General features: G+C 55.5%; 1 protein-coding gene across 1 annotated transcript; it reads left to right on the forward strand.

Moving 5' to 3' along the window:
• Positions 1–19,470: 19,470 nt before the first annotated feature.
• Positions 19,471–22,355, forward strand: POU3F1 (POU class 3 homeobox 1; the record flags this gene model as incomplete). Its single annotated transcript, XM_080801331.1, has 1 exon — positions 19,471–22,355. The coding sequence occupies one exon, from the start codon at positions 19,471–19,473 to the stop codon at positions 20,827–20,829; it is 1,359 nt and encodes a 452-aa protein (XP_080657457.1). The 3' UTR covers positions 20,830–22,355.
• Positions 22,356–27,989: the final 5,634 nt, after the last annotated feature.

Below are 27,989 nucleotides of genomic sequence, written 5' to 3' on the forward strand. Positions count from 1 at the left end.
GACTCACCCGAAGTACTGCCCAGAGAAAAGCAAAGATCATTTCCGCCCTTGGTCCGGTAACGCCAAGGGAACCCTGGCCTTGGAATCAGAAGATAAAGGTTCAAGCTCCAGCTGTGTGCTTACTAGCACCACCACCCAGAGAGCCTCGCAGAGCCTCCGCTTCTGCACGTGGGGTGACAGCACGCCTGCCTTGTGCTGTGGGGTCCTCGTGAGGATTAAGGGATCGGCTACGGAGGATGAATTTAGCATGCACCAAGAACACATCAACAAGCATCAAGTCTGATGATGACGGTGGGGAGGTGGGGGGGGCGGTGAGCGGGTGGCGGGGAGTCTACTTATGACCAAGCCTCAGGCTGGAAACAAAGAAGTAAACACAGACCTAGCCCTTGAGGAGCCTGCAGTCAAGCAGGAGAGTTTGTCATACAAAATAATAATAATAATAATAATAATAATAATAATAATAACTATAAAGCAAGCAATGAATGCTTACACACTTGTAGGAACAATTAGCCATTTGGGTGCTCAGAGGAGGGTGGGACTAACTCTGCCTGAGAGTCAGAGGCTCTGTACTGGGAGGGGCATTTGAGCTGGGACCGCAGGGATAAGGTAAGAGTTCCACAAGCAGAGAAAAGGTAGACCAGCATGCCAGACTCCAAAGTCCCACTTATTCTGAAAAAGGTGTCCCTTCTAAGGAATACAGAGGATAGAGAAACTAGTCAGAGCCCAGAGCTCAGAGAACACTCTTACCCCCACCCCATGCGGTGGGCAGGCGGGTAGGCAGGTGGGCATAGCCTCACCTGCCCCAGGTGCCAAAGCAGCAGAGACCCTTACAGGTGGCTCAGCCAGCAGAGGATTCTGCAATTTGCTCCAAACCCATGTCAAGTTTCTAGGGTTCCTCTCTCCCTTCTGCTGTATTCCCAAATCCAAGGTCTGTCATGGCCATGACCTGCTCCCTGTGCCACTTGCTCAGCCCCAGGCACCATGTGAGTGGTGTCCTAGCCTAGCAGCACAGTACCCTTGCCTGAGCCCTGGGAAGACCACCCCTCCTTCCCCTCCAGTCTCATCTCCCCCTACCCCCATCCCAGGATTTCCTAGGGGCCTGAGAGCCTGGAGGCACAGGGGAGGGAACAACCAATGGACAGCAAGTCCCTGTGCATGGGACTCTCCAGTACTCAGAAAATCAGAGATGCCAGTGCTGCCTCCCCACAGCCAGGCCCCCTCTCCCCAACCTGACAACTATATTTCCTGTGACCTTGGGCACAATTTTATCTTTCTGAATCTCAGTGGTGTCATTGGTAACTCAGTCACTCGACCAAGATTCAGTGACCATCTATTCTATTCTGGGTCTAATTCTAGGAACAGGGACTATTTTGGTGAGTAAGACAGACCAAGTTCCAGCTTCATAAGGCTTACATTCTTTTTTTTCTTTCTTTTTTTTTTTTTTTTTTTTAACGGGCAGAGAGAAAGGGAGAAGCAGGTTGCTGGCTGAGCAGGGACCCTAAAGTGGGGCCCAATCCCAAGACCCCAGGATCACGACCTGAGCCCAAGGCAGAAGCTTAACCAACTGAGTTACCCATGTGTCCTGACAAGGCTTACATCCTAACTGGGAAAACAAACAATCAAAATGTAACCAATTGAATAGGTAATGTAATATTACATGAGGGTAAATGCTCTGTCCAAGGGATTAGAGAGGAACTGGGAGGCACGTGTTTTCGCCAAGGTGGACATAAAAGGCCCTTCTGAGAAGGAGACACTAGAGAAGAAATCTGAATCGAATGAGGGAGTGAGCATGTGAAGAGCTGGGGAAATCACTCCTGGCAGAGGGAATAGCAAGTGCAAAGGCCCTGAGGTAGGAATGAGCTTCGCCAGTTTAAGGAGTTCCAGGGTGGCCAGTGGGGCAGGAACAAGGGAACAAGGAAGAGGACAGTATGAATGAAGATCTGCAAGGAAGCAAGAGATGGCTCATCCAGGGCCCTGAAAGCCACAGCAAGCACTTAGGTTTCACATCGTGTGAGATGGAAGCATTCAAAGGTTGCAAGCAGAGGGGGAACATGACCCATCCAAGAGTTTAAAGGATCCTTCTGGCTATTTTTTCTTTTTAAGATTTTATTTATTTATTTGACAGAGAGAGACACAGCAAGAGAGGAAACACAAGCAGGGGGAGTGGGAGAAGGAGAAACAGGTTCCCTGCTGAGCAGGGAGCCTAATGTGGGGCTCGATCCCAGGACCCTGGGACCATGACCTGAGCCAAAGGCAGACACTTAACAACTGAGCCCTCCAGGCACCCCAGGATCATTCCGGCAATTACGGCAACAACAGACCCTGGGGCAGCATTGTCCAATGGAAATACTATGCAAGCACACATGTAATTTATAATTTTCTAACTGCCACTAACCAAAAAAAAAAGAAAAAAGAAAAAAAGAAAGAAAGAAACAAGTGAAATTAATTTCAATAATATATTTCATTTTATCCAAAATATTATCATCTTAATATATCACTTATATTAAAAAATTATTAGAGATATTTTAAATTCTTCTTTTTCCTACCAAGTGTCTGACATGCAGTGAGTACTTTGTACTTGCAGCATATCTCCATTTGGACTAGTCACATTCCAAATCACACCAACGACATGGGGACACTATGAGGGACAGCGGAGTTCTAGAGGGTCAGGAGTGAAAACAGGACGGCCAGGTAAGAGGCAACTGCCAGGTGCAGAAAGGCGGGGCTTAGAACTGAGTGCCAACAGGGGAAGGAGCTAGATTCCTGGGCTCAGTGCCAGGGGCTCCTCCTTAGAACCTCATTGACCTCTCCTCTGATCGCTTTGAGACCCAAAGAGGCTAGCCCTGGCCCCCAACGACAAGACTGGGGTCAAGGGTATGATCTTGGAGCAGTTGTCACCTCTGAGAGAGTCCCACCCTGAACGAGCACAGCCCCATTGTCTGCAGATGCTGCCAAGACTGCTGGGACCTCTTTGATCCCCTGGCCCTGGCCCCCAAGATGGGGTAGAAAAGAGACTTGAGCTCAGCCGAGGAACTGGACACCAGAGCCTAGGGGCTCCCTCAGCCTAGAAGCACCGTGTGGCTGTGTGCCCCCCCCCCACCTTGCCTGCGAAGTGAGGGGCTTGTCCAGCGCGAGGCATGCAGGACAACACATGAGACCCCTTGCCGACCCAAGAAAGTAAGTGCTCCCCTCGTGTGTGTGCGCCTCTTAGATGCGGGCCGTGCCATCTCACCAACCTGCAGGGGCAGATGTTCTTCTATGGACAACAAAAGTCATACTTAACAACAGCGAACATTCACAGGCTACCGAGTGTCAAACAGCCTTTCCAAACCCGCTGAGCCCCTCCCCTGCGGCACGCTGGGGCCCCAGCCCTTTTGAGCTTACCCTCAGGAAACAGGTTCCCCGTGAGTGCTCTCCTGGGGTGGGAAGAGAGTTTCTGCCTGGGATGGAAGTGGCTGGATGGACAACCCCTCGTGCTCCTTCTTCTCCCAGATCTACACGGATACCCGTGTGCAGAATCCAGCCCAGTCTGAGGGCGATGAGGGGTCAGATGAAAACAAGGCTGTTGGGGAGTGGGGCTGAGCAGCGCCCGGGCTGGAGCCCAATGGTTAGACTTAGTGCCACCACTGAGAGTCCCTGGAAATGCTCAGAGACTGTGAGCTTTGCACGAAGGAGATTTACTGTCCCACACTCTTGGGAACAACAGTAAGACAGGGAAGCAACACTAGGCAAAGGAATGCACTCACACCCCGGGAGCCGGGCTCATGGGCAGCTCTAGACCTGGGACAGCCCTTCCCAAGTGTCCCAGGCTGAAGCCAAAGGACCTGACCTTTGCACACCCCTCACCAACTGACCAGCTGTTCAATGCAGGCTGCCCCCGGGGAGGGGACAGAAGTCTGGGTGACGTGCCCCCTTCCACCAAGTCACCAAAAGCAATTCTTGGAGACAGAGTCTGCCAGCAGCAGTCAACAGCTCATGTGACTACAGCCAGGCAGCCTGGGGACAGGAGAGGGAGGACAAGAGAGAAGCCTCCCGATCTGGATGGTGTCCTCCTTCTTGGACAAGGAGCCCTAATGTCATGGCGCCAGGAGCCTCAAGCACCAGCCGGCCAAGTCCATAAACGGCCACTGAGCACAGGCAGGAAAGGCTCTGTCCCCAGAGGGACACAGGCCCAGCCATCCCAGCCGGGGGCTCTGTCTCTAAGTCACTCACCACCACCCCCAGTCCACGGGGCCCCTCGTGCAGGTCCCAGGTCCTGATCCCAGCTTTGCAGCTCCCCTCCCCCACTGCTCCCCACAACAGAACGCATCCCTGCCCCCATCCAAGTCCTTCTCAGCAGGCCATTGTGGGGCTTGAATGAGCTTAAGCAAGTGGAAAAGTTTTGTTCCTTGTCGCCACCGCTATCCACATGGGAGGGGCCGTTATTAAGCTCCACACTTCCTGCCTTTGGAAGAGCTGCTCCCCCGGGCCCACAGCTTTCCTCCTTTGCCCTGGCCGTTCTGTCCGCCCTTCAGATCTTCCTTCTCCCATCTGATTCTGTCTGCGTCTTTCTGACTCTCTCTCTCTCTCTCTGCATCTCAATCACTATATCCCTCTGCCTCTCTGCATCACGCTGTCCTCCTTCGGATCTTTGTATGTGGCTCCTCCTGCCCCCGTTTCACCTCCAACCACAGCAGCTCAGAGCCACCCCCCAGATGTTTGCCAGGGTCTGGCAGGATTGGGGGCGGGGGGACTGGCCTCAACTCCTGGTTCCACAGCAGCTCCCCAGCTTACAGCTCAGCGGGCCACCTCTCCTGAGTCCCTGCTGCCCCCTCGGCTCCTGCTCTGCCCCTGGTTTCCCAGCCTGTTTGTTTAACTACAGTAGTGTGGAGAGGCTCCACAGCAACACAACTTTCCCACTCCCAACGCTTCAGGGGCTGGCAAGGGGCCAGCAGCTCCTGCAGCAGCCCAGGCAGGCTGCCAAGCAGCGAGACCCGGCCCTGGAGCAGCGCAGCCTCTTCTAGGTGGGGCCACAGCGAGGGTCCCAAGCCTGGCCCGGCAGGGGTAGGAGCAGCTTGCGAGATCCCCCCTCCCCGGGGCCCCAGGGTGCCCACACCTGGCAGCTGCTGACAACCCCACCACCAAGACAGAGCTTTTCCTTTGTGGCTCAATAAAAATGAGAGCCCCACTTCTCAAGGAGTTTCTCTAAGAACCAGGTGGGGAGAGGAATTAACATAAACAGAAGGGTCACGAATGTATAAACACTGAAAAGCTCTCCAGCAACATGCACTCAATAAGCATAGCTGAACTAGTGACTATGATAGGCATTCAGTCTGCAGTGTGCCAGGTAGATGGGGGAGGGGGGTGTGAGCGGATAGGTGGGTAGATGAGGGGATGGATGGGGGGGGTGGATGGGTGGGTAGATGGATGGGTAGGTGCCTCGGTAGGTGAATGGATGGAGATAGGTAAGTGGGTGGGTGAGTGGGTGGGTGGATGGATGGATGGATGGATGGACAGGTGGATGGGTGGATGGACAGACAGATGAGTGAATGGGGGAATAGGTGGGTGGATGGATGGATGGATGGATAGGTGCCTAGGTAGGTGGATGGATGGATAGGTGAGTGAGTGGGTGGGTGGGTGGGTGGATGGATGGATGGATGGACATGCGGGTGGGTGGATGGATGGATGGACAGACAAATGGGTGAATGGGGGAATGGATGGATGGATGGATGGATGGATGTGTGGATGGATGGGTGGATGGATGGATGGTGCCTAGGTAGGTGGACGGATGGATAGGTGGGTGGGTGGGTGGGTGGATGGATGGACAGACAGTTGGGTGAATGGGGGAATAGGTGGTTGGATGGATGGGTGGGTGGGTGGGTGGATAGATGGATGGGTATGTGCCTGGGTGGGCGGGTAGATAGTGGATAGGTAAATGGTTTGCAGGTTAGCAAGCCAATCAGTATCAGACCTCCCTTTTCCTTCAACCCACCCAGAAAACCCCCTTTGCCAGATTTCTTTATTCACCAAAGACTAATTAAAGCACCAGACTCCTCCCCCCTTGGCCTCTGAATTTCAAGCAACTTTTCTAATTCCTCTTCTCTGTCCCTTTTCCAATGGGAGAGAGTGAGGAGCCCAGATCACAGACACGGGTGGGTGGGTGGTCAGGAACTAAGAAGCCCATGACAGCCGAGGCCTGTACTGTACCCTGACTATCTTAAGGAAAGGACAGAGGGAGCCAGGTAGGGTAAGCACCACCCATGCTGCCTCCAGCAGAGTTAGCAAAGCACAGGGAGTGTTTTGGGACAGGGCCATCAGACAGCAGGAATGAAACCTTGTCTTCTCCCTGCCAGGAGGCTCACCCTAAGCTGAGACTGGGCTTACTGAGCAGAGCCCAGAGGACCGGGCTTGAGCTATGCAGGGGGCTGGAGGGCGCCAGGACTAAGCAGTGGAGGCTTGGGAAGGGGGGAGTGTACCAGGAAGATGTGGCTGAGAGCTCCAGGGAGAGGAAATTCTGAGGCAGGCCTGGCTGGATGGGATTAACAAAGGCACCTCACCTTCTCTAGCTGTGGTCTGCTGGGAACCTTCCAGAAAGCTCAGGGCCTGACCCTGAGCAAGACCCAGCCAGAACCCAAAATAACTCTGGAGCAGAGATGTTCTCAGGACCACCCTGCCTCACCCATTGTGGGGATCCTGGTCTTTCTGGGTGGCAGAGGCTAGGGGCCCCCATATGGCTGGGAGATGGGAAGAGACTGGAGGAATCAAATGCAGCCTAACTCTCTCCCCAGGCTTCCTCACTCCCCCACCTCTGTGTTTTGCAGAAATTTTAAAAAGTAAGATATGGAAAATGCTTAGGAACAGAGTCTTCACCCAGTAAGTGTTCAGCCATCAGTACCTAGGATGGTACCTGGCACAGCGCGAGCACTAAATATTTGTTGAATTAATGTATAAATGAATGTAGACCTGGAGGGCATTATGCTAAATAAAATAAATAAGACAGGGGAAAAAAATATATGGTTTCGCTTATATGTGCAATCTAAAAAACAAAGCAAACGGGAGTGCCTGGGTGGCTCAGTCAGTTAAGTGTCTGCCTTAAGTTCAGGTCATGATCCCAGCATCCTGGGATCGAGCCCTGCATTGGGCTCCCTGCTCAGTAGGGAGTCTGCTTCTCTTTCTCCCTCTGCCTGCCTCTCTGCCTTGTGCTCTCTCTCTGTCAAATAAATAAATAAAATCTTTAAGAATAATTACTTAATTAATTAATTAAAAAAATAAAAAACAAAGCAAATGAACAAACAAAACTCATAAACACAGAGAACAGAATAGCGGTTGCCAGGGGTGGCAGGGTGGGGGTCAGACGAGTTGGGTGACGGGGGTCAAGAGCTATAAGCTCCCAGCTATAAAATAAGTAAGTCATGGGGATGTCACTTACAGCAGGATGACTACAGTCGATAATATTGGAGTGTATATTTCTAAGTTGCCAAGAGAGTAAACTCTAAAAGTTCTCATCACAAAAATAAAATCGTGACTTTGTATGATAAAGAATGGTAACTAGGCTTATTGTGGTGATCATGGCCCAGTGTACGCAAATATTGAATCATTATGCTCTCTGAAATTAATATGTTCTATTTAAATTATGTCTCAATAAAATATATCTATATATATTTTATTACATATATATAGAAATATATAAAGGAAATTTTCTATACTCTCCCCCCAAAAAGAATGAATCAGTAAATCTTCCTCCCACTTAGCTACTCTACTTCAAACATTAGAAGATACAAATCAATATTGTCTCTATAGCTAGCAAGGAAGATGTATACACTAAGCTCTTTCCAACCCCAGGGCCTTTGCACTTATTGTCCCTTCTGCCAGCAGTTATTTCCCTCACATCTTTACAGGGTTCAGGCCCTTACTTGACTCCAGTCTCTGCTGCTGGAAATGAGAAAGGGCCCTTATCACTGTCTGCTCATGGAACTCCCCCTCTCCCCAAAGTTGTCTCTCCTTCCCCAGTCAAGGACTCTCACCAAGCACAAGCAGATGATCCCTCCTGCGCGCTGGTGACCATTTGTGTCTATTCATGACAAGGGCTCACCCAACCCACAGAGGAGGTCACGCTCTGTCCTCAGTCACTTCCCAATTAGCCTTGGCAAAAACCATGGTAGCATGCAAACGGCAGAGTCCAATGGATCAGGATTTAAGAATCCTTGCTCTACCACTTAAGGAAAAAAAAGTATTTTATTGAGCACTTACTGTGAGCCTGCCTCTGTGCTAATCTCCCTACACACTTGAGTTCATTTAACCCCCATAACAATTAGGCAAGATAGTTGTTATCTTTATTTTACACCTGGCTGAGGCAGAAAAAACTGGCGAAGTGCTACGGCTCTGGAATGAGGTGGAGCTGGGTTCAAATCTTTACTCCTCCACTTACTTGCTGTGTGGCCTTGGGCAAGTCACTGCAGCTCTCTGAGTCTCTGCTTCCTCCTCTGTAATGAGGAGATAAGATAGTCACTGCCTTTGATCCTGCTGAGGATCAAAGGAGGTAATGGATGAAAGCACTGCTCGGTGCCAGGCAGGCAGCCTTCCATCAAGCTCCGGGCCTGCCCTTCCCTCCTTATCTCGCCAGCTCCCCTGCCAGCATTTGCAGGCTGGGACTGGTCTTCCCCAGGGTGCCAGGCACAGGGCTGGGCACTGCCAGCACACAGACTATTCTTGCTGATTGGCAGATTTTCCCAAGGCCTTGATTGCAGAGACCACTGCCTCTCCAGAGTACCCCAGTGGGGGACTCTTGCCCTGGGCAGCACCAGCGGGAGGGACTCTGGAGGGAGGCCCCCTCCTACCTCAGACCCTCTGCCTTGTTTGGAAGCCCTTCACCACCATGCATCCTATCCTGAACCCTGGATCCTGCCCTAGTTCCCGGGCTCCGAGTTCCTACCTAGAGAGCTTGGCTGGCAGCTTGGCTTCTCCAAGACGGTGGACCTACAGGCTCACCGGTCACTCACCCAGGGCCTGGAGCTCCGACCCTGCCCCAGCCCCTCAGCAGGACCCTGCCCTATGTGGACAGATACCCCCACTTCTATCAGCTGTCCAAATCACCCACACCAGAACCCTGGGCTCTCGTCTGCCTACCACTCAACCCTCTGGCCGCCACCCACCTACCCACAGCTGTCACTTTCATCCCACCCATGAGCCCAGGCGTGCACACCCCGAGCCCACGGCCAGCCCCCAGTAGCCATGCCCTCGCCAGGACCTGGAAGCCCAGCAGAAAAATCACTGAGGCACTTTGACATGCATCAAAGACACACATAAATAAATATGTGTAAATTGCATGCAAACCAAGGTGGGAATTTACATCTTTCATTGCTGGGTCAGCATCTCCCAGTACCAGTGAGGCTGCCTGCGGCTCAGGGGCTTTGGAACGGGAGCCCTTGCATCTAGGGATCCACAGAACAATCCCAGATTCTCAAACTTCTAAGTCAGGAGCATCAACCACCATTGGCTGAGTGCCTACTGCAGGCATTCCCCCAGACCCGAGCTCCCGCAGACACCCACCCAGCCTGTGAAGCGTTTTAGAGTCGCCCTGGGGGCCCAGGGAGCACCTGCTGCATTTGGACGACCATCACTAATCCCACCTAGGAGCCTCAGTTTCTTCTGAGTGCTTTGGTGAGGCTGCAGTGTATGAACCCAGGTAGGAGCACTTAGCACAGTTCCTGCCCATAGTGAACACTTGGTAAATCTTCGCTATTATTATTAAATAGTGTGTGTCTATGCAAACGCATTCTGGAAAGACATAGCCAGGAGGAGTAGTTACGAGGGGTGAAACAGAGAGATGAACGGAGGGCTTCCACTTCCTGTTTCAAGTATTTCCGAGGCAAAGGGTTTTTGCAAAGGAGCCTGTATTGCCTTTATCATCAGCAAAAACTATAAAGATGTTCCAGTTTGGTGGAATAAAACGCTACCAAGGCACATACCCTGTCCTGGAAACATTCACTTCTCAGCCACCTCCCCACCGTTCCGCACCTGTCCCTACTCACCTGGGAATCCATATCCCTCTGAACCTGGCGGGGGCCAGCTAGGTTCGACCGGGGGGAGCAGTTTGCTCTGGACACGACATTTATATTCATAACATGTCACGGGACATCCCCTGTCTGGCAGGACAAGCGAACCTCGGAATCCTAGAACTTTTCTGAACACCAGCTCAGCCAGGCCTTGGTTCTCCCACCTGCCATCAAGGACTGGGCCCAGGGCAGAGGACTCCTTGCTCGGATTCAGTCCCAGCCCCACAGTCCACAGAGAGGCTGTCACGTCTGGATTCACCTTTGCTGCCCTTGCCCACTCCCATTGGCAGCCGCCGTGCGGGACCTTTGGATCCCATATAACTTCACCCTGGTCACGGATAGAGAATGTTGGGCAGGATCAGGCCCTTGTCCGGGGTGCCCTGGGCCTAGTACCCAGCACCCCGTAGCTTGAGTCAGCTCACAGGGGTGAATAAGAAGATACACCCTTTTCTCTGAAGCCCACTTCTTCTAAAACTGAAAGCTAGTCTCTACTTCCTCCTGACACTAAAAGCCCGTATCCGCCATTTCCAAGTCCCCCTCCCCGCAATTTACAAAGAGAAGGAAATGAGATCACAGTGGCACAACCACGTGCTCATTCAGCAGACATTCTTAACTGGTACCACTACAGACCAGGAACTGGGCTGGGTGCCAGAGAAACAGATGAAACAGAGCCAGCTGCCCCCAGGAGCTCCCGGGCCCATAGGAGAGACAGACGCACAGAGAGGAATGACACAGTGCAGGCCCAGAAATGCTCCCACCGAGGTGGTCTGTGCAATACAGTGTGGTAGCAAGGCCAAGGTCATGATTTCATGTAGAAGGAGACCAAGAAGACTTCCCAGAGCATGGGACCCTTGAACTTGGACTTGCAGAATGGGGGGAGGGGGCATTCCACAGAGAGCGAACTGCGCATGCAAAGCTAGGATGCCCTTAAGACCCCGTGTTTTTGTGGGAACAGAAACTCCGTGCTGCTGGATTCAGAGGGTAGGCAGAGGCAGGACCCCTGGGGATATACACAGTAAAGAGCAATGGAGGCTTCCTGGGAGGCAAGCGACATGTCCGAGTTGTGTCTTGGGGGAGCACTCTGATTTGACTCAACACAGGGCCTGGAGGAACAGAGACTCATCCTAGACGTCCTCGGCCAGTCGCCAGACTTTATGACTTACTCACTCCCCTTACACATTCTTTCAACGTCACTCTCCTGGAGCCACCGGGGTGTAGGCTTCGGCTCTCCTTTGCGGTGCCCAAAGACAACAGGCCAATGGGCCTACAAATGGAGGTAAACCGAGGCACTCTACCAAAGGGTCCTCGCCTGGTCGAAAGGAGAGCAGGGCCGTGAGTCTGACATACGCTCTTTTCTTAGCCACAGACCAAAGTTGAGACTGGAGGGTGATTTTATCTGCGATGACAAGTCCAGCCCCGGGCTCAGACAGGTATTGTTCCGGGCTCGGCAGACATCCCCAAGTCAGACAGATGTCCAGGGCTCAAACAGACATTGCCCCCAGGCCAGGAAGATGTTGAGCCAGGCCCGGGCAGATGCTGTGCCAGGTTCAGACACATGTCCTGGGCCCAGACAGAAGCTGTCCCGGGGCCAGATAACGTGCTGGGCTCAGCCAGGTGTCCCAGACTCAAACAGATGTTGTCTCTAGCCCAGGCAGATGCTACCCTAAGCTCAGACAGATGTCTGCCACCAGACATACATAAAGATGCTAAGAGGTCCCTGGGAAAATATAATTCCTAAATCCTCCTTTGCCACTTCCACCCTCCACCTGCTACCCTCAAGAAAGCGGAGGACAGCCAGCACCGAGCCCGACCAACTCTCTCCGGAGGCCCCAACTTGTAAAAGCCAAGGAGCCCGCATGTCCCTCCCTTGGACTCCAGGCGAGTCTACTACGCAGGGGGGAGGAAGGCACATAGAGCAGGGCGATGAGTGGGGCACACGCGCAGGAGTCCAGGGTATCTGTGCAAGCCTCGGCAAGCGTGCCCAGGATCCCTGAGCTGACTACAGGCAGAGGGGGCTGGGGGACTAAAAGAAGGAGTGGGTGGATGTGAGGACCAGGCCCACCAAGTCTTACCTCTAACCCACACACTCTGAGCCTGGCTGGAGGGAAAAGCTCCCGTGACCTCATCCCCGTACTCCTATCTCTGCCCAACACCCCAAGAAGGTCATTACTTGCTCATTTGAGGGTAACGACTTCCTTCTCCAGAGCTGGGTAGCATGAGGTTAGGGAGAGGGGAACAGAAGGCTGGCCCAGGGTGGAAAGAAAATGAGAGACAGGCCCATTCACCAGCTTGGTCTTCCAGCTTTGCTGGAAGAACGACCCTCCTTCTCCAAGAGCCTTTACAGGGGCACCCTAGAGACCTTTCTCCTCACGACCACACAGCTCCTATCAGGAGCTATAGTTGTGCACACTTCAGCTGTACAGAAGTTGGGGTTCAGGAACCATGGAGTGCTGGATGTTCCTGGTCCATGGGTTGGGCAGGCAGCCACTAGAGGTGGGATGGAAAGAGGTGTTTCAGTGAGAGCCTAAACACCCCATCTGTCCTGGAAGGGGGGGTCTGGGGGCAGGGAGGCTGGGGACTCTCTTCAGACTCAGTCACTCCAAGCAGAGCTTCATGAACATGTCAATTAACCTTGAGCCAACCCCCAGCAGGTGAAGTTGGGACCTGCCTCCAGCTCTCTAGAGCTACCTGGAAGGCGAGAAGGGTGAGGGGTGATCTTTAAAAACCACTCTCAAACAGAAACTCGTGACACAATTACAGACATTAATGCACACACATTAACACCAACCAAGCACAGGGACCTTAACACACGCACACAAATACTTTAGGGAAATCCATTAAATACAAACACATGAATTCACAAAAGCCCACCAACATATAGCCACCACACACACAAACACACCGTGCCCCCCACCCACGATTGTAAACGCTGTACCACACACAAACACAAGGGAACCCCCTTCCCCCTCTGCACCCCGCCCAAGCTGTCCACTCCCCACCTTCAATCAGGGCACAGAGTCAACATGGGGGCCCAGGAAGTCACCTCACTCTTCTGATGAAGGTGACAAGGACTTCAGTGACCATTCACTGCTCCCAGCCCACCCGGCGGTGGTGAATTTTGCAGCCACCCCAGATGAAAAAGTGTGTTTAAAAAAAAAAATTTAAAAAGAACGAAAGAAACTCAAACCCAGCCCCAGCCTTTCAGAGTGATTAATCCCCGCTAATGATTTACCGATTTGCAGAGAGCGTGTTCTGCATAACCGGATTGTGGGCATTAACACCAGCTCAGACGCTGCCATTCTGCTAAAAATGAAAGTAAATTTTAAGAGCAATTGACCACCCCTAATTTGAATATTCTACTGATGCACTGGGAGGACCCCACCCCCACCCACATGGCTTAGGGGCTGGCGGGAGTGTGGGGGTGGGGGTGGGGGTGTGCGGGGCACGGAAGCAGCAAGGAAAGGTTCATCCTTAAGAGATATTTCTCCTTCCATCCCTCTTTCCCTTCACCCAGACGGAGAAATAGGGAACCTTAGATTAAACCAAGGAGGCTGCTGCCTCCTCCTCTGCCACAGGCAGCAGAGCCCCTTCTACCCCTCCCCTCTTCTTCACCAGGCTCTTGCCATCACAGGCAGGACGGAAGGACAGAAGGGGCAGGTAGGACACCTGGAGGGGTTGAGTACAGAGGGGAAGAGGTGAGGGCTTGACAGCTCAGAACAGTGATCCTATCCCATGTGGGAGAGCTTTCTGGATGGTGGCAGGCATTGTGAATCTGGCACAGAGGAAGCGGATGGACACAGTGACCCCAGCACTGCCTTGGGTGGGGGGGGGGACCTGTGACCCTAGGACCCTGCCAGACTCTTTCAGTCAAAAATACAATCCAGCCCAGGAAGAGCAGGGTGTGGGCGTAGGCACTCCCGACACCGCTGAGCGAGAACGGGTTAGGGAAGCAGGCAGGTTCCACTCCTGCTCACACAGCCTCTTACTCACGCCAAGCAGCTGGGGAGAAAAACCAAGCCCCACTTCCCAAATTTCCATCGGGGCAATGATCTCATCTCGCTTTCACAAGCAACCCACCAGGGACCGCCCTGCCCAGTTTACAGATGAGGACACTGAGGCTTAGACCGGTCCAATGTCATCCAGCAGGCCTGAGTCTGAGCCAAGATGGAACCCAGGACCCTTGACGCTCTGAAAACACGGGACCCAGGGCATGAGGAGCAGACTGGCGGAAGGGAAAGGAAGCAGCTGTGAGTGCCGGCCACATCCTGTTCCCCCCACTCCCAGCTGGGCCTGTCCCCTACTCCCAAAACCTCAAAGCCCGTGCACACAGGAGGGTATCCTAAGACACCTGCTCCCCCAGGAGCCCTCCCTGTGGGCCCAGATCTGCCTCTCCTTCGCTTTTCTTGGCACTCATAACTTACAGTAAGGAATCCAGGGGGAGGGTCCTGGAGCTTGTCTTCCCCCCAAGCAGTGAAAGGCCTTGGGTCTCCAGATGCTCCCGCTCTCAGCGTTTCCCGAACTCCAAGTGCCCACTGACCGAACTGACAAGACGCAGCACAGGGACTCAGAGGCCAAGGGGGGAAGCAGCCAGACCCAGCTGCCCCCTCTGCCTCCCTCCCAGACCTTGCTCAGTGTGCCGTTGCGTTGGCTCGCCCGTCTGGGGCATGTGTCTGGAATATTACAGGGCACAGGCGCTGGTGGGGAGTGTGCTTCTCTTCTAGAGGCCGCATCTGAATCTCTCAGGCAGGAGCGTGAATGTAGATCACAGAGTTAGTGTCTGTGACTCAGGCCTTTGCAGAGAGAACACGTGGGGCTGGAGTTCACCCCTGCAGAGCCTCCCCTGCCGTCTGCCCCTCCCGGCAGCGCGACCCCCCACAGGGAGGGCCCCATCTGCTGGAGGCTCGGTGACCTGTGTCAAATGAGCAGGCGCTCCGTCACACTCCAGAGCCCGGAGGAGGCCGCCCGGCTCTGGGAAAACCCGGGCAGCTCCAGGGCTGGGGGTGGGCTGAGCAGGGGCCCCGCTGGGGAGGGAGGGCCACAAGCTTCTGAGACTGGCGGCAGCCTGGCTGGGAGCTGCCCTCCACAGACAAGGAAAGTGAAGAAGAAAAAAAAAAAAGAAAGAAATACATATATATATATGAAAAGAAAGGGCTTCCCTGCTTCCGTGGGACCAGCACTGCTGCTGTAAGGCAAGGGCCAAACTCTGAGCTGGGCATGGGCCCCCCTCTGCCTTCTGACCCCTTGTGCGGGATATATTAGTTCCATGGTGGGGGGCGGAGAGATACATCTGTGTGTCTCCATGACGCGCAGGGTTGACCTCTTTGTATCTGAGCACTGGGAGAGACAGTGTGAGTGTGTCTGTGTGTTCACATTTGCGAGCACCAAGGTACACCAAGGTGTACCTGTGTGTGGGAACTGGCCTGCCAGGTGAGAGCTTCCATGCTTGTGACCCTGGGGCCAGCAGGTCTCCTATATTTCTGTGTCACTGAAGCAATGCCTACTCGAGCCTCCTGCAGCCCGTGTGCACGTTCTGGGCACGTTTCCTTTGGGACGCATGTCTGTATTTATCGTTGTGTGTTGGTTTGTGTGACTCTGAATTCCAGCCTAATGGGAATGTGTCCCTACTGTGAATCTGGGTGTTTGTCCCTAGGCTAAATTGCATGTCTATATCTGTGTGTTGTGTGTGTGAATGCATGGCCATCTGCATGCCTAAACCGTTCAGCGTCTACATGGGTCAGGTGGGAGTCCGACTGCCATGCCCCAATTTCTCCCCACCGGCTCTCTGGGGAGGGGGGGTTCCCCTAGAGAGGGGCTGTTGAACTGTGGGCATCTCTGCCAATGGGCATGTCAGAACCCCTGGGGTCCTACCCAAATCTCCAGAAGCAGAAGCAACGAGGATGTCAAGACCTCTGGGGGGAGCCCAACTCTCAAATACAAGAAACTGTTAACTCCAGACTAAACCCATGCATTATAGAGGGTCTAAAACTTCCAAAACGGAGAAAGGAATATTATCCTTCCCTAGTCCACACAGCCAGCCCCGAGGGTGCTAACACTGGAGCTTCGGAGTCGTCCCAAGAAGCAGGGATCGCTGTCCTATTTTAAGATGACAAAACTGAAGCTAAAACCAGTGAAGCAGACCGGCCAAAGTCACAGATCTGCTGGGGGATGGGAGTAGGGGGGAATTGGGAAGGAGTCTCACTGCCTGACAAACTGGTCACCTAGGAGCCAGGCTTTGCTGCAGACACCCCTCAATTCAGTACACACCTGAGAACCCAGCTTCAGAAGCCCCAGCTGGCCCTGGTCTGCCCCCACAGAACTACCAGGGATGGGGCTGTGGGTTCTCTCCCCTGCAACCGCCAAAGCCACTGCCCCCACTGGCGCCCGCCCCCATCCCACAGCAGTGGGAGCAGGCGTGATGAAGAGTGGGACATTTATAGGTCCTGCAGCCTCAGACAAGCCCAGTTTCTTAAAATTTTTTTGTTGTTGTTGTTTATTTATTTGACAGAGATCACAAGTAGGCAGAGAGGCAGGCAGAGAGGCAGGGGGTGGGGGAAGCAGGTTCCCCGCCGAGCAGAGAGCCTGATGCGGGGTTTGATCCCAGGACCCTGGGATCGTGACCCGAGCCAAAGGCAGAGGCTTAACCCACTGAGCCACCCAGGCGCCCCAACAAGCCCAGTTTCTTCATCTCCGCCCCAAGAATAATAATCTCAGGGCCCTCGATAAACCATCGTGCCCATGGGTCACTGTTCTTCAAGTCTGAGTGGCAGTTCAAAGGCTGGACATCGTACACCTGGCCGCTGTCCAGACACTTCCCTTCCTCTAACAGGAACTGAGAGATTCACAGAACCAGACACAGCTACAAGAGCCTGAGAGGTCAGACAGGCCAAACCTCTACAACCCCACTCTACAGATAAAGAAACAGATTTGCAGGGCGCCTGGGTGGCTCAGTGGGTTAAAGCCTCTGCCTTTGGCTCAGGTCATGATCCCAAGGTCCTGGGATCGAGCCCCACATCAGGCTCTCTGCTCAGCAGGGAGCCTGCTTCCCCCTCTCTCTCTGCCTGCCTCTCTGCCTACTTGTGATCTCTCTCTCTCTCTCTCTCTCTCTCTCTAATAAATAAATAAAATCTAAAAAGAAAGTAAGAAAGAAAGAAACTGAGATTTGCTTAGAAAGGGGGGAGTAACATGTCCATTCACTGGGCACTCACAATAGAAACAACCAGAGTAAAAGCCTTTTCTGAGAGCTTTTCACCCCCATTGTCTCAGACTACCCGCTGACTCCCCTCAGGAGGCAGGTGGGCTGCCTACAGTACAGTTAGTCCCCATTTACAGGGAGGAAAACCCAGAGCCTCAGACACTGGACCAGAGCTATTCTTGCCCAGAAAGATGGTAGCAGGTCCAAGTTGGAAGCCCAAGCTTCAGTGTCATGCTGGTCGGGTTAGGGCTGGCGTGAGAGGCGCCTTCAATACAGAACTCCCACCTTGGCCCTACCTCCTGGGCTTGGGGAGGGGCCAGGAAGGCAAGTGCTTTATGGTCTTATGAAAGAAAGGTGACTCAAGGCGACCATGTCTTGGGCCAGAGTCCAGGAAAGCCAAGCATCCCTAGCTGGGTTCAGACACAGAGGGCTACCCGGAGGCTGGTCTAGGGTGTTCAGGGCCTAGAGGAGCAGTCTGTACCCAGTATGACCCCTGTCACGATGGACTCTGCCCCAGCCACCCTGAGGACCATTCCCACTGCTGCTGTTGTCTGAGCCACCATTACCTTTATTCATTCACTGAGGCTCTATTTACAGTCCTAACTTGCCCTGTAAGGTCTAGCTGGGCCCCCAGCTCAGTTCTATGATCTGGGGCCCCAGGGCCCTGGAATCTAGGGCTCCACTGGAGTTGAGACCAGAGGGGGTTAAAGAGTGGGCTGTCAGGTGGAAGCCTCCTCGGAACACAAGCCTCAGTGCAGGAAAGTGGAGGCTACAACTCATTACACTCGGCCTCCAGCCCAGTGTGGGGCTTAGAGGCATGGAGTGGCTGCGTTAAGGTCCAAGTCCAAGGTTCAAGGAGCTCTCAAACTGCTGGGGAGATGAGAAGATCCCGGAATTGCACACCCCACCTTCCTAACAAGGCTTCCTCCATCTCGATTCCCTTTTCAGCAGCCCCCAGCCAAGTCCGTTAAACTCCAGCTCAGGGCTCCAGCGAGGCTGGACAGCTCCTGGCCTGCATGCAGGATTTCTGAAGGGCCAGCCGCCCTCTCCCAAGTCCACGCCAATCCTCACCTGGAGCAAGTTTCGCGTCCGGGCATGACCCGGTCATGACCTCGGCCAATGAGCCGGCCACGCAGAGGGAAGGAGCGAGAAGGCGGCAGCCGCGTGAGACAGATACCCGGGGGCCCAGTATGTCCACCACCCCCGTCGGCGGCGTTTTCCCCAAGCCTCCGTCTCCACCTCGAGGTCCTCTCACTCGGAAAGCCCGGAACGCGGCCTGCTTACGGGAGCTCCCGTCTCCCCGCAGCATCGCAGCATCGCAGCATCGCTGCGGTGCGGACCCCGAGCCGCCCGCGCAGTTCTCACCTGGTCCGCGGAGCCCGAAGGGGAACCTGCACGAGGCGGAAAGCCATGGCCGGTCAGACTCGGCCCTCGCCCGACGCGCTCTCGGGGCCGCCGTAGATTGGCGGACTTGCGACGCTAGGTCTAGAAGGAGAAAAGGGAAAACGGGACGGGCCGGGGAGGCGTGCAGAGGAGAGCTCCGTGCCGGCTGGAAGCGCGGGAGGCGAGGAGGCCGAGGGGAGCAACCGCGCCGGAACCGAGCCGGGACCCGCGCCGCCTCCCGCTCGCCGCCGCCGAGACCCGCGGGAATCCCGGCCCGCCGGCAGCGGCACTGCGGAGGGAGGAGAGAGGGGCTCCGCTGCTTCTCGGAGCCCTAGCGCCTCCCGGAGCCCGCAATCCCCGCCGCCGCCTCTTGGCCGCCCGGGCAGGAGACGGGCGGGAATTCAGTTCGCGTGGAGTGTGGGACCTGCCGGGCTCCGAGTCTCCTGCTCCAGGGGTAAGCGGGGCCCACGCAGCCAGGACGAGAGGGGGTGCGGTCCCAGTGCCACCCCCGCGCCACTCCCCACGTGGCGGCCGCGCCCCCGGGGCGTGAGTATGTAAGCGGACGGTAGGGGGGCCGTGAATGAAGCCCCAGCGGCCAATCAGCACGGCAGGCGCGCGGGACCCCGGGAGCGAGGCCCAATGGCGAGCTCTGGGCGGCCGGGCCGGGCGGCGGGCGGACGCGGGGGGCGGGGGCCGTGGCCGGGGGGCGGGAGGCGGCTCCGCGGGCAGCCAATGGGCGGCGGGTGGGGTGGGGCTCCGGAGCGCCGAGCGGGTCGGGGCTTTAAGCCGGCGGAGCGCGGCGGCGGGGCCCGCAGACGGAGAGGAGCGGCGGCGGCGGCGCGGCGCAGGGCGCGGGGCGGCATGGCCACCACCGCGCAGTACCTGCCGCGGGGCCCCGGTGGCGGAGCCGGGGGCACGGGACCGCTTATGCACCCGGACGCCGCGGCGGCAGCAGCGGCGGCGGCGGCCGCCGAGCGGCTGCACGCGGGGGCCGCGTACCGCGAAGTGCAGAAGCTGATGCACCACGAGTGGCTGGGCGCGGGCGCGGGCCACCCCGTGGGCCTAGCGCACCCCCAGTGGCTACCCACGGGAGGAGGCGGCGGCGGCGACTGGGCCGGGGGCCCTCACCTGGAACACGGCAAGGCGGGCGGTGGCGGCACCGGCCGAGCCGACGACGGCGGCGGCGGAGGAGGAGGTTTCCACGCGCGCCTGGTGCACCAGGGGGCGGCCCACGCGGGCGCTGCATGGGCGCAGGGCGGCACGGCGCACCACTTGGGCCCGGCCATGTCGCCGTCCCCAGGGGCCGGCGGGGGCCACCAGCCCCAGCCGCTCGGGCTGTACGCGCAGGCGGCCTACCCGGGGGGCGGCGGTGGCGGCCTGGCCGGGATGCTGGCGGCGGGCGGCGGCGGTGCGGGGCCCGGCCTGCACCACGCGCTGCACGAGGACGGCCACGAGGCTCAGCTGGAGCCGTCGCCTCCGCCGCACCTGGGCGCCCACGGACACGCACACGGACATGCACACGCGGGCGGCCTGCACGCGGCGGCGGCGCACCTGCACCCGGGCGCGGGCGGCGGTGGCTCGTCGGTGGGCGAGCACTCGGACGAGGACGCGCCCAGCTCGGACGACCTCGAGCAGTTCGCCAAGCAGTTCAAGCAGCGGCGCATCAAGCTGGGCTTCACACAGGCCGACGTGGGGCTGGCGCTGGGAACGCTGTACGGTAACGTGTTCTCGCAGACCACCATCTGCCGCTTCGAGGCCCTGCAGCTGAGCTTCAAGAACATGTGCAAGCTCAAGCCGCTGCTCAACAAGTGGCTGGAGGAGACCGACTCGTCCAGCGGCAGCCCCACCAACCTGGACAAGATCGCGGCGCAGGGCCGCAAGCGAAAGAAGCGCACGTCCATCGAGGTGGGGGTGAAAGGCGCGCTCGAGAGCCACTTTCTCAAGTGCCCCAAGCCCTCGGCGCACGAGATCACCGGCCTGGCCGACAGCCTGCAGCTGGAGAAGGAGGTGGTGCGCGTCTGGTTCTGCAACCGGCGGCAGAAGGAGAAGCGCATGACCCCGGCTGCCGGCGCCGGCCACCCGCCCATGGACGACGTTTACGCACCGGGCGAGCTGGGGCCTGGCGGGGGCGGTGCATCGCCACCCTCCGCGCCCCCGCCGCCCCCGCCGGCCGCGCTGCACCACCACCACCACCACACACTGCCCGGCTCCGTGCAGTGACCCCGCGGGCCGGGCCCCCGCCGGCGCGCAGCGAGGCGCCGCGCGGCCTGAACTCTTTTTGTTCGGTTGCTTTGGATTTTACAAAAAGCCCAGAAACTTTCGAACAAAACCAAACACCCGGACGACCCTCTCTGGCGAGCGGCGAAGACAGCCGATAGGCTGCGTCGCCCGAGCCCCGGGAGAGAGGAGCGAAGATCCGGAACGCGCCAACTCACCCCGGGCATCCTGCCCGCCGCCTGCTCCCTGCCCCCATACCCTCGACGACCCCCGCCCCTGCCCCACCCCGGGCTGTTCGGGGCCGGATCCCGGCAGCGGCCTCCCCACAGCGACAGGTAACGCGGTACGGGGTTAGGGATCCCCGGGAGAGAGGACGAAGAGAGGAGGGTTCCCTATCCCTCTCCCCGGCGAGGACTCCCAAGCCTGCGGGTCGAGGGTGGGGGACTGTCTCTTAATTCGCTCCACTCCACGCCTCTTCTCTCCCACAAGGATGCGCCCCATCCCCTTACCCTTCCTCCGGGCTTGGTTTTTTACGGTTTTTATTTATTCATGGAGCCTCCCGGCTCCTGGGGTCCTTCTAACTCCGCCCGCGCCCTTAATTTAAATCGCTGTATACTGTATTTATCGGGGCCCCGGAGGGGAGGCCGCGAGAGCCGCGTCTGTGTATAAAAGCAGGAAATAGCCAAAGCTTTAATCTAGCCTAATTTATTTTTTTCCCTTACCTTCCCCTGCCCTACCCCCCAAAAAGCAAAACAAAAACAACAAAAAAAAAAACTAACAAAAAAAAAATTCGAGTGTTCATTTTTCGTTTCGTTTTATCCGAGCTGCGATTCGGTTCCCGGCCACGCGGGAGGGGTCTGCGCTCCCACACACAGCCCACGGGAAGAGGCTTCTGCCCGACTGCAGACTGACCGCTGCACAGCAGGGCCCCCGCTTCCCGCGGGGCCCTGCCCTCCTGGCCACCGACAAACGAAACTTGAAAAAGTTGGAGATATTTTTTAACCAGCTGTAGAAATAAGCCGTTCCCCTTAGAACCTTCTGCCTGATTCCCTGCAGCTTCCGCCTGCTCCCTTTCCAGCCCCACCTGGGATGCGGGATGCTGGGGAGGCCAGGAGAGAAATTCCCCAAGTTTGGGGTGAGGTGGGAACCATGTAAATATGTGAGATATGTACACACATTTTGTGCTTGGTTTTTATTTTTGGTTTTTTCCGGGCTACCCTCCATCCCCATCCGAAAGGATTTTGTACACTGAATAATCCGAAAAAAAAATATTTTAATATGATTTCCAGATTTCTGACCCATCTCTATTTATTTTCTGGATGTGTTTGGAGCTTCCCCCTTCTCCATTTCTTGTTCTGTTTGTTGCCGTTTGGATTTAAATTTTGTTATTTTATTTTTCTTATTTTTCAGAACAATGTTTTGGTGCATTCTTTGTATCTTTATTGCAAAAAATAATAATAATAATGTAGACTGGGAAGTTCCCTTTATATTTATGTTATAGTAAATATTTTATTACTCACATAAACATGTACCCCAGGGCTGTGTCCTGTCCTTTTTACTACCAGGGTTGGGTCGGTGTGCGGGTGAAGTGTTGGGATACCCTGGCTAACCTCCCCTGAAGTTCTGGCCACACTATCTGGGAGAAAGGTGACCACGCAGACCTTCTTTCAGGCTCCTACGAGGACTGCCTGCTACTTGGGCAACGAGTGAGCGTAGGGGAGATGAAGCTGCCTCGTGTCCCCTCCTGTAAACAGACTATCCTGAGACCAAACCAGGGCCTCCGACACTGCAGACACCACACTGAATCTGGGACAGACAGCCATTCCTCAGGTACAACTCAACTGCTTCTCAGCCGAGGAAGAAGCCTGCCTCACCTGGACCAGCAGCCTGGCACCTCTGAGTGCCCCCCCTCCAAGACGTCAGGCCCTGGCTTCAGTTTCACTTTGTGCTCCACGTGTGGAGTCCAGGCCAGCTCTACCCTTCCAAGTCAGGGGGCTTTTGGAAGCGGGGTCAGGCCACACCAGCCTGCCCCAGCTGGCTCTCCACCCACAAGCACACAATGCCCAAACCTAACCTGGATCCACGGGGAGTCCTAACAGCTTCCACAGTGGCCCTGCAGGATGTAAGTGGGCCTGGGAAGGGAGTCCTGCCTGCTTGCTTAGGCAAAAGCCGGTCCCCCTCCTCTGCAAACAAACCGTCTGGCCCAACTTCCCTCTGTGGAGTAATGAGAGCACAGACAACTGTGCCCCCACAAAGCCCTCCCATCTCTCCAGGGAGGGATACCCAAGGAGCCCCCCACCCCCAACACTCAGGGAGTGATGCCTATGCCAAAAGGAAGATTCGGCGGTTGTGCAGCCCTGACCTGGGGGTGGGGGGGAGACATAGTCTCAGACATCTCCCCCCTCAAGCCTTCAGCAGCCACGTCTCCCCCCCCCCAGAATCCTGATGTGTGGGGGTGGATCAGCGTTCCAGGGCCAAACCCCAAGATTTACCTGTGTCCCCATCAAGATCCTCTTCTTCCTTTAAAGCAACTTTTAAAGAGACGAATGAAATAGCTCTTCTTGCTTCCTCACTAGACGCGGTTCCTTTCCCTTCTCAGGAGAAACCACATGAGGTTTCTTTCACTCTTCGTGGACACAAAGCCTGAAGCAGCACAACTGCTTGATGGGGGTGGGGGGAGAAAGTTATGTCCCTAATGAGTGTGTGTGTGTGTGTGTGTGTGTGTGGCCCCCTGTTTCCAGGGAAGCAGCCCAAGCCCAGGGCTGGAAGAGGCCTTGGCTCCAGCCGACGTATCTAGGCACCCAGACAGGTGTTCCCCGGCCGCCAGCTTGGTGGTCCCCAACCAAGCCGAGGCTTTGGGATGATGGTACCAGGCTGTGAGTTCCCAGTGACTTTCTGGGCTCTGACCCTCACTCTCAGGAGGAACTGTCTCTGCAAGTACAACGGCCGCCAAGATTTTCCAAGGCTCTACTCACCGCTGCTTTCTTTATCCTCCCTCCTTCAGTCCGGCCTAGTGGGCACTGAGCCCTGTGATTGGCACCCGTGTCCCAGCCATCGCCCACCCTGGCAGACCAGTGAGCATCCTCAGGCTTACGGATGGGGCCGGGGATGTCACGACCAGGTGACGGCATGGCCTCCATTTCCTGCCCCACTAAGTACAGAACTTCAAATCAGTCCCGCACTCCCCCACACTGTCTCCTTATTTCTCCATTCCTGGATTTGTCCCAACCTCGGGGCCCTGAAATGGAAGCAAGTGAAGCTCAGGGCTCCCTGCCGCCTACTCCGTCCTGAGCCTCAGCAGGTTTGGAGGTCGGGAAGGCGACAGGGAATACAGGGGCCTTTCACTGGCCTCTGCCTGCAGCTGACACCAATTGACTGATTGATTTCCTAATTGTTTGCCTAATCCCGTACAAGAGGGTGGATTTATTATTTAAGCAAGTCAACTCAAAAAACAGCAAAACAATGTGGCCTCCCAAGAACCAGCGGCAGCTGAGGAGAACAAAAAAATGGGAAGAAAAAAAAAAGTGGAAACGAGGACGGAAGAAAAGCTTCCACACTGTGAAGATTTTTACTTAACGAGACGGCAGCCTAGGACAGCTACCCAGGGACCAAGCCCTTGGTCACAGAAGTCCCCAGGGCTCCTTTCCCCAGTCTCCAGCCTGGGGTGACTATAGGACCCGCAGCACATTTGACTGTGGAAGGAGAAACCAGAGGGAGAGAGAGATTTGGCCCTGGTGTCTTCTTCCCTCCCTGGCTAGAGTACGGTTTAGGAAAGGTCTCGCCATCCCATGTGGATGCGGAGCCACCGCTCCCGAGAGCCTCCAACTCGCCCTCGTTCAAGGGAGGCAGACAGCCCCGGCATCAGTATGCAAGGAAACCCAAGCGTTCCCGAGCAGAAAGCGTAATCTGAGCCCATGTCTCTTCCCTTCTCTCTTGAAGAAAAGTATTGTCCATGATCATGTGGCCACAGCTTGTGTTCGTTAAGAGAGCGTCTCTCCCCATAGGAACCTCGGTGTGTTGGTGTGTTGGTGTGTGAACCACTGTGCCTGCAAATCCAGAGCCACTCCCAGAGATCTGGAAAGGAAGGCCACACTATGCCACGAATGCTTGGAGCTGGGAGAACACTGCTAGTTGGGGGGGGGTGGCTAAAAGAAGGAAGGTGGCCACTGTGGTCACCTGTGCTTCCCAAGGCAAACGCAGAAGGTGCCTGGCCCTAAACCCCAAGGACATCTGTATTCTCCCCCCACCTCCTGCCCCAGGAGGTTGTGCTAGCTTGTATGTGGCATGGCTCAGGTCCCATGCAATCATCCCTTGACCCCAGGACCCGACTGGGCACCCACAGGACTCGCTGACTCCCAACCACAGGTACCTACTCCCCAGAGCTGTTTGGAATCCAGTCTCCTCTGAGGCTCTGGGCCTGCATGTGGGAGGGTCAAGATCCCAGTGATGACCCAGGTTCAGGCTTTTCCCAGCAGGGCTTGAGCTCCAGAAAGCTCCAGATACGAGACCCATCTGAGCAAGGGTAGGAGTGAGAGTAGTAGGCTGGTTATCTGGCCCAGCTGCTCCCCTAAGCTTAGCGAACAGGAGTCACCCAGGGCCTCCAGCTTAGTGACTGAAGCCAGAGGAGCCGACAGTCTTGTCCCTGGAGCTACTGTTTGGCCGGTCCTTCCGGGGCTCCATGTGGGAGGACTGCCCTCTATTGGTCCCTGAGCTGGGACATGGCCACGGTCACCAGGGCCAAGCTCAGAGCTAAGCATCCTCCCAAAGTTCGGCTTCAAGTTGGCTACTCTATGGGGGGTCAGGTGCCAGGTAGAGCAGAGGCAACTGAGAAAGCAAGCCTGAGTCACACACACACACACACACACACAGGCTTGCCCACACCCTTCCTTCGCCCATCACCCCACCCATTCCCCCAGCCATTCTCAGGAATTCGCCATCACACTGCCTCCTGTCTCTCTCCCACTCACACCCATCCCCAGCCCTCCTCCCCTCAGCCAACTAAAACCCCGAGCCCGCCCTTGCCAGCTTGCCCCCTCACACACATGCTCACACACTCGTGGTCACACCTGTACCACCGTAATGCTGCCCGGGACCAACCCTGTGGTCTCCGGCACCAAGCTCTCCAGAGCTACCTGGCACTTGTAAACATTCAATTGAACATACACAACCATGCTTTGCAGCATTGGACCAGGGCCCTTTCTCTCAGAATTTGCAAGCACTTACCCCACAAACTGCTTTCCAATCCCTGCCCATCATTGTCCCCAGCTCCTCCCAGATCTCTCCTGCTCCCTTCAGATAATTAAAGTTAGGCTGTGTGTTTGTATGTATGTGTGATCTTATTTTTTAAACACACACCCCCACACGTACATATGCGTGTATATATACAAACACACACAGCAATTAGATCTATCCTTTCCTGCCGTCGTCCCTCTTGTGCAGCAAAACCTCAGCAATGCACATGTCCCCACATCACCACGCGATGAACCATCCCCTGGTCCTAGGCTCCTGATGTCACACACACACACACACACACGCACACGCACTACTCTCACACAGTCGCACCCATCCCACAGCTCCCTGGTGTTTCTCCAGGGACACGACCCACCTCCCACCCACCTCCAGGGCATCTGAATGGACTCTCTTCAGATGAGCTAAGTACCAGGAGGGCTCTGCTTCCACGACCCCCAAGCACACAGCCAGTGGACATGTCTTTAGCTGAGCCTGACCAGGGTGGGTCTGGGTATTATTAGGCTGCACAGACAGCACGGAGGCATATGGTCTCGTACACAAGAAATAATGTTCATGTTAAATCAGACCTCATGCATAATGCATGGTGCCTGATCTCACATTATTTTGGGTGTTCGTCAAAATCAGTGTTCTTTCTTGTGAGGGCTCCTGAAAAGAAGGGGGAAAGACGTTTGCTAATTGCACCCACAGCCTGGACCCAGGGAGCTCAGAGTGCTCTGGGAGCGCCCCTCTGGCCCCACGTCACCCACCGGTGGGGCTCGTCCCTCTGTCCCCCCTGTCTTTCCCTGTGGAAGGAGGGGCTGACTGGGGTTTGTAGCAGGCGTGAGGCCCCATGTTATTTTTATTTCTTTTCTCTCGGCTCTCTGTCCCCGGAGGGTTCTGGGGAATAGCGGTGGCTCCGTCGTTCTCACACCCGATTCATTTGCCGTTTTATGAACTCCCCGTTGATTCATCGCCTCCCTAAGTCAATGATTCACTCCTGATGGCTTTTCAGAAATCCTTCTTCAAAGGCTCCAGATTATTCAGCTCTGAACAGGAGCAGACCCGGACCCCGCGCAGCTACTGCTCTCCCTGTTTTGGGTGGGAAATTGTCATGGTCTTTGGCCTTTCCCTGGGGCTGGCCACCCTGAGAGGAGGGAGTGTTTCCTCCATGTGGAAGCTGCTAGAGTTGACCCCAGGGAGCTTGTGGGCAGACCTGGCTCTCCAGGAAGGCCCCCTCCAGCCTTTGTGGGTCACCTGCCTTCTCCCATTGTCACTAAAGTACCCAGGGAAGCTCTGCATCTTACATCTTACAGGAAGCAGACAGCAGAAGGGTGCAGCACAGGATCTGTAGCACCAGACAGATCAGGTACAAATCCTGGCTCTTCCTCTTTGCAGCTGTGTGACTTCAGGCCAGCTACTTACCCTTTCTGTGCCTTGGTTCTGTGATACGTTGACAAGGACAATTCCTACATCATAGAGCTATTTTGAGAATTAAATGGGGTGATACACATAGAGTGCTTGGTATCAGTAGGTGATGAAAGAAAGCTGTTTTATTGTGGGGCCCATGCAGGGCCTTGTACAGAAACAAGTGAACGGGAAAGACAACCAAAATGGAATGAACTTTGACCATGGCCCCCATACTGCCCAAGGCATCCTGACACAATACTTACCCAGCACTTACTTCGTACTTACTTTCATTATCTCACATTAATTACTCTTATTTTGCAGATGAGCAAACTGGGACCCAGAGAGTTTTAGTGACCTATCCAAGGCAGCATGACTAGTTAATGATCAAAGCTACAATAAAACCTACTTTATCTGACACCTAGGTTCTATTTACATTCCTTGCTGGGGCAAAGAGCAGCAGCCAGTGCTTGGGGCATGTACCCAAAGCAGAGGAGCTTCCAGAACTCAAGACTGGGCCAGAGAGAGAA

This window comes from Martes martes, assembly GCF_963455335.1.
Source record: "Martes martes genome assembly, chromosome: 4".
In the NCBI taxonomy this organism is placed as follows: Eukaryota; Metazoa; Chordata; class Mammalia; order Carnivora; family Mustelidae; genus Martes; species Martes martes.